Source organism: Mesoplodon bidens, assembly GCF_964165515.1.
Source record: "Mesoplodon bidens genome assembly, chromosome: 3".
Taxonomy (NCBI): Eukaryota; Metazoa; Chordata; class Mammalia; order Artiodactyla; family Ziphiidae; genus Mesoplodon; species Mesoplodon bidens.
In genome coordinates, this window is record NC_138178.1 from 49,618,768 (window position 1) to 49,625,039 (window position 6,272).

General features: G+C 44.4%; 1 protein-coding gene across 2 annotated transcripts; it reads left to right on the forward strand.

Annotated features, from left to right (window-relative positions):
* Positions 1 to 1,062: 1,062 nt before the first annotated feature.
* GCNT3 (glucosaminyl (N-acetyl) transferase 3, mucin type) lies at positions 1,063 to 5,394 on the forward strand. Of its 2 annotated transcripts, none has more exons than XR_014015367.1 (2): positions 1,063 to 1,523; positions 2,837 to 2,882. XR_014015367.1 is itself a non-coding variant. In XM_081228464.1 (2 exons), the coding sequence occupies exon 2, from the start codon at positions 3,124 to 3,126 to the stop codon at positions 4,444 to 4,446; it is 1,323 nt and encodes a 440-aa protein (XP_081084590.1). In that variant the 5' UTR covers positions 1,063 to 1,523; positions 3,070 to 3,123; the 3' UTR covers positions 4,447 to 5,394. The 2 variants fall into 2 exon arrangements, 1 of the variants encoding a protein (XP_081084590.1); XM_081228464.1 differs by lacking the exon at positions 2,837 to 2,882 and adding an exon at positions 3,070 to 5,394.
* Positions 5,395 to 6,272: the final 878 nt, after the last annotated feature.

The following is a 6,272-nucleotide window of genomic DNA, read 5'->3' on the forward strand; positions in this document are numbered from 1 at the left end:
TCAGATGAAGCCCGCCCTCCTGGACTCAGCTTTGTGATGCTGGATGAGGGAAGTCTGCAAATCACGTTTGTGCTTTGCCAACTGCCCCTTATTAGGCTCTACCAATAGGGGGCGTTGGAGGAAGACAGACTGGAGGCGGGACTTCCTGTTGGCTTCGTAGGTATTTCCTGCTTCTGTGAGCGTCACTATGTCAACACCCTTTTCCTTCTCAGTTGTGGTTCCTTTATGTAGCTGCACCGAATCTAGTTTACAGTAACGGAGCACAGAGACACCAGGCTCCTCAGGAGAGGTCTGGATCTCAGCCTAGGAGGCCCTCCTCTGAGCTCAGAGACCCCAGCACCAACCAGAGGTCTGAGTTTCCGCTTGTTGGCATCCCCTTACCAAATTCTCAATAATCCCCCAATATTTTCCTCCTTCCTCCAGCCTAGGGGTGGTAGCTACTTCCAGCAATTGTTACTTCCTTCATAATTTAGCATCATCTACCCCTCCCCCTGCTTTCCGTTATCTACTTAACTTGATACCTGGTTAAGTTCTTTATGTGAAATTATTAAATTTGTGATTTCAAATATTTGGCCAGGAATGCTGCATATTTGGAGGGGTGCTTTGGGGGTGATGGGGAGAGGCAAACAGTGGCAAACAATGTTAGCAGTTTTGAAGAAGTAACTTTTCACACTGTATTGCCAAAACCACCCATGGGGCTCTCACTTAAGTCCAACCACCCTTAGTGTTAGCCTTGTTCAGACTGCCAGGAACCCTAGACTCACAGACATTAGTGACGGAGATCTACAATCTGGAGCCCCGAGGATATTTCTCCAACCTACAAATTATTAACAGTCATGGAAAGACAGGCAAATGAATTTTTTTTGAGCAGTTGCCATGGAAGAGCAAAGTCTGTTTTTCACTGACTTTTCCTTTAAAGTAAAAGAACAAAAGAAATAATCCTTGAAGGTCATTTTTATTGCTTCACTCTTCAGTGAAATTCAGGGAGTATTCAGGGAACATAAGAGGAGTGATATTTGAACTCCAGGCCAAAAGAATATAGGGGCATACCTGTGTGGTTTCCACGGTTCCTTGTTAAGGGGGAAAAAAGCTTTCAAGTTCTTGTATGAGTATTGACAAGTCTTTATGAATGGTTTTGTGGCAGGAGAGCATGAGTACAAACTGGGCTATTCTGGATCAAATAGCTGCTTGCCTTCTCACGCATTGCCAGTATGTTTTTCCTGCTTGCTCACCTCCCTGAATGACTTGTCCTTGAGACTGTGCTCCTGAATGATATATCTGAGTGGCTCTCTTATCTGAGAGCAGGAAGCCAGAAGGTGAGTGACGGAGCCACCTGCTGCTCTTTACTTTGCAGAGATTAAGGAGCCTGACGCAGTTTCTTGGACATCCTATGAATGTTAGAAAATATATTTTGGAGAGGCTGAAAGAAGAAGGGACATGGTGTTCACATTTGCTTCCATGGAACCCAACAGCTCTTCCCTTGGGAAAAAGATCTTCCCTAAATAGGAAAGAAGCTATTAAAGGTGAGAGTTTTCTTTACTTTTCATTTTTTTTTCCTCTTAGATTCCCATAAGTTATTACTAAAGAGGATACAGTCTTATGCTTTGAACAAGATTGCGATAAGGGAAAAGAATTATTGCTGGCAGGATATGTCACATTTTTTCCTCTTTTTCTCCTTTTAGGGATTTCCCCCCCCCCCCATACTATCTGGTTTTCTTTGTTGGTACTAAGTACCCTTAGTGATTCAGATGTACATACTTTTTCATATTCTTTTCCATTATGGTTTATCACAGGATATTGAATATAGTTCCCTGTGCTATATAGTAGACTTTGTTGTTTATCTGTTTTTTACATAGTAGTTTCTAAGTACCCTGTATTGTATTTAAAAGGTAGCTGTGGTTTGGAGGAGCAAGTATTAGGCTTACAGACACACGCCACGAAAAAAAAAAATTGGGGGGGAACAGGGAGTATGGAAGAGTCCCAGATTTGCCTCTTATAATGTATATGACATTTAGCAAGTTATTTAGCTTCCGTTTTCCTCTCTATAAAAGAGGCCTAGGGCTTCCCTGGTGGCGCAGTGGTTGAGAGTCCGCCTGCCGATGCAGGGGACACGGGTTCGTGCCCCGGTCTGGGAAGATCCCACGTGCCGCGGAGTGGCTGGGCCCGTGAGCCATGGCTGCTGAGCCTGTGCGTCCGGAGCCTGTGCTCCGCGGTGGGAGAGGCCACAACAGTGAGAGGCCCGCGTACCGCAAAAAAAAAAAAAAAAAAAAAAAAAAAAAAAAAAAGAGGCCTAATATTACTCTGTTTTAGGCATGTTGTGAAGATTCAATGGGAAAATGTAAAGAAATTTCTGGCTCAAAGAAAGTTCTCATTAAATATTGCATATGCATAGCTTTGTGTGTCTCTGTGTGGATATATTTTAAATTTGGATAGACTGAGAGTTATCTGTATGAATGATTACAATGTACTTTTGGAATTACATCCAATTTTTTGTACTTGTTTAAGAACATTTTCTTTAAAGCGTGGCTAGATGCCACATCTAACCAATGAATTATATGTGGTGAAAGCATCCTAAAATATGAACTGTCAAATAAGAACAAGAAGTGTACTTTATCTTTTAAAAGGACATTTTTAGAACTGAAGCTAAGAGTTTGAATTTCATGGATTTTCTCTTTAGACCGATCAGAAATTCTATCCCCCAGTTAAGAGCTATGTTGGAAACAGGGTGGTAAGGTTTGGGGGGAAGAAGGAAAAATGAAGCGTGGGGAGTTCCTCTTATTAATCACACCTCTACAGCAACAGGTACTCAGCCCTGCTTCCCTTTCTCTCTCCTGAGGTGGAGGTGGACCCAGATCCTGATTCCAATCCCAGCACGATCAGCTGGTTTGTAGTGTCAGGCTATAGACCTCCATCAGTGAGCTGGGTGTATGAAGTTCCTAGGCAGGACTTGACTGAGGATATTTGTCTAGAGAAGAAACCTATTTTTGCCATCACTTTGGAGTTGAACTTGATGTTCCTTGAGCATGTTCCAGGTTAGTTTGTAACTGAAAGCATTTTGTTCTGTCCAAGGATTTCATCCTCCTCCTCCTTCCCTGTACCCAAACTCTACCGATCTCCCATTTCATGAAGATGATTGGGTGGAAGAAGAAACTCTGCGGGGTGCATCACCTGTGGGCCCTGGGCTGCTATATGCTGCTGGCCGTTGTTGCTCTGAGACTTTCTCTCAGGTTAAAATGTGACATCGATTCCCTGGATCTGGAGTCCAGGGACTTTCGAAGCCAGCGCTGTAAGGACATCTTGTACAAGTCCCTGAAGCTGCCAGCAAAGAGATCCATCAACTGTTCTGGGGTCACCCGAGGGGACCAGGAAGCAGTGGTCGAGGCTCTCCTGGACAATCTGGAGGTCAAGAAGAAGCGGGAGCCTTTCACAGACACCGATTACCTCAACATGACCAGAGATTGTGAGCAGTTTAAGTCCCAAAGGAAGTTCATACAGTTCCCACTGAGCAAAGAAGAGTTAAACTTCCCCATCGCATACTCTGTGGTGGTCCATGAGAAGATTGAAAACTTTGAACGGCTGCTGCGAGCTGTGTATGCCCCTCAGAACATATACTGCGTCCATGTGGATGAGAAGTCCCCAGAAACTTTCAAAGAGGCAGTCAAGGCCATTATTTCCTGCTTCCCAAATGTCTTCATGGCCAGTAAGTTGGTCCGGGTGGTTTACGCTTCCTGGTCCAGGGTGCAGGCTGACCTGAACTGTATGGAAGACTTGCTCCAGAGCTCGGTGCCATGGAAATACTTACTGAATACATGTGGGACAGATTTTCCTATAAAGACCAATGCTGAGATGGTCCTGGCCCTCAAGATGTTGAATGGGAAGAACAGTATGGAGTCCGAGATACCTACTGAGTACAAAAAGTCTCGCTGGAAATACCACTATGAGGTGACAGACACATTGCACCTAACCAGCAAGATGAAGGACCCTCCCCCTGATAACTTACCTGTGTTCACAGGGAATGCCTATTTTGTGGCTTCTCGAGCCTTTGTCCAACATGTCTTAGAGAACCCCAAATCCCAACGACTGATTGAATGGGCAAAAGACACCTATAGCCCCGATGAACACCTCTGGGCCACCCTTCAGCGTGCACCGTGGATGCCTGGCTCTGTCCCCTACCACCCCAAGTTTCACATCTCAGACATGACCGCCATTGCCAGGCTGGTCAAATGGCAGCTCCATGAGGGAGACATCAGTATGGGGGCACCTTATGCACCTTGCTCTGGAATCCACCAGCGGGCTATCTGCATTTATGGGGCTGGGGACCTGCACTGGATTCTTCAGAATCATCACCTCTTGGCGAACAAGTTTGACCCAAAGGTGGATGATAATGCTCTTCAGTGCTTAGAAGAGTATTTACGTTATAAGGCCATCTATGGGACTGAACTCTGAGATACACCGTGTGAGGATTGCTACCTGAGGGGCAGGAACATGTACAAATGTGCCCAGGACATGCTGGGACAGTGTGGGGTGGGAGACCAGGGCTCTGGAATCCATGGCATCTCCCTGGGTCAGGGGGCTGCTCTTGGAGTGTGGTGAGTAGATCTGTTGCCTTGCAAATTGCTGCCCTGGCTGAACACTGACTGTTCACTCACCTCACTTCCAATAGCTCCTCCACTGACTTTCCCACCGAGTTGGGAATAAGAACCAGCTCTTTGGGTGAATAAGGGAGGGGGAAGTGTGGCAGGAGAACCCTGGATTTCAGTTGAATTCTTGGTATTGGCTTTTTCACTCTTTGGAGATGCCATTCCTAATAATTCTAGGCTTGGTAGTAGGGAGGGGACTTTGAGGGAAAAAAGACCTTGTATTTTGTACTATTAACTTAAAGATAAATAGCTTCTGATTCAAATCCCTGACTCTACTTTTTGTCTAGTAAGCCAGAGATAAGATAAAACTCTGAGACGTTTTCTCATAACTATTGGTGACATTTTAAATCCCTGGTGGCCAGCAAGAGACTCCTCATTGTTCCGGAATGATCATGGCAAGCTGTATAAATGGCAGATGCAAAAGAATATAGAGGAACACAGCTGATTCTTTCATTATTGAAAGCCCTCCTCATTTTGTTAACATTGCCAGATTCATGACTTTTCTGTAAGGGAAGAGGCAGGGTGATTTAACCAATATGACCATCCATATCCTTATGGGAAAATTACAGCACTAATTTTGCAAGCTTCACAACCAAAGCTTAACATTCCATGAGAAAGATGGTAGTTGCCATTAGGTAAGGTCACCGTATAATTTATTGTCAAAACTGGAACACATTTTACTTGGGGGTGGGTGGGTGCTATAGTATTACTAATTATGTTAGATAACAAGAATAAACTAGGTCTGGTTATTCTATCTTTATGCCTCTTGAGTCAAAACTCTTATTTAAGTATGTGAATGGAATGGTCACTGTTCATAGTTCTGTGGCTTATACATTTCCTTGTGGGGAGACAGTGTGTGTGTGTGTGTGTGTGTGTGTGTGCGTGTGCATGCATCTGTTCTCTGCCCCACACTTCCATCCGCCTGCCTAACAAATGTTACCTGGCGAAACAGCTTCCTTTCTAAAGCTCCAGAGATAATTGTCAGGTAATCAGAAGGCAATTAGCTGTTAGTTATATTCTTCTGTGATGGGAAAAGGATACCTCATAAACAGATAAGCGTATCTTGTATATGGTAGAGCTGGTCTTCTGCATACAATCTGCTCTGCAAAAGTGATCTATATACCAGTTTTTGTGTGATTTGTGTAATTTGAATGATGTTCCCATTAATATGTCGTGATGTCATTAGTGTGTTTCTTCTTTTCTGATCTTGATTCAGTTAATCAAGTGTTCTCTCACAACCAACTTTCCCTGCAACCCATGTACTCTGACATAGATATCACTGTGTCTGATACAGTGAATTTAATAAGTTAGTGATTGCTTTTTGTAAGGTTGAACTCCTTTGGTAATGGGCATTGCCACCACCAACTTACCTGCACTGTCACACTGAGTCCTCTTCACTTTGCTCTCAGCCCCATCATGGGGATGACTAATGAATAGCCGGATGCTCCACAGATGATCCCTGTAAGGTCTGTCCCTAGCAGTGGTGGTTGTGGACCTCTCCACCTGTTAGCCTTTGTGACTGTCCTTGGTCCTCCTCTGAGAGGGCTGCAAGGGGGCAGAAAAGTTTCCGAGTGCACGTGTTCTGAGAAAAGAATGTGGGTTTTTGGCTTCATAGTCAACTTCCTCTTTAAA

Coding starts and splice junctions, on each gene's coding strand:
- GCNT3 (XM_081228464.1), top strand. CDS start 3,124: ATGAAGATGATTGGGTGGAAGAAGAAACTCTGCGGGGTGCATCACCTG.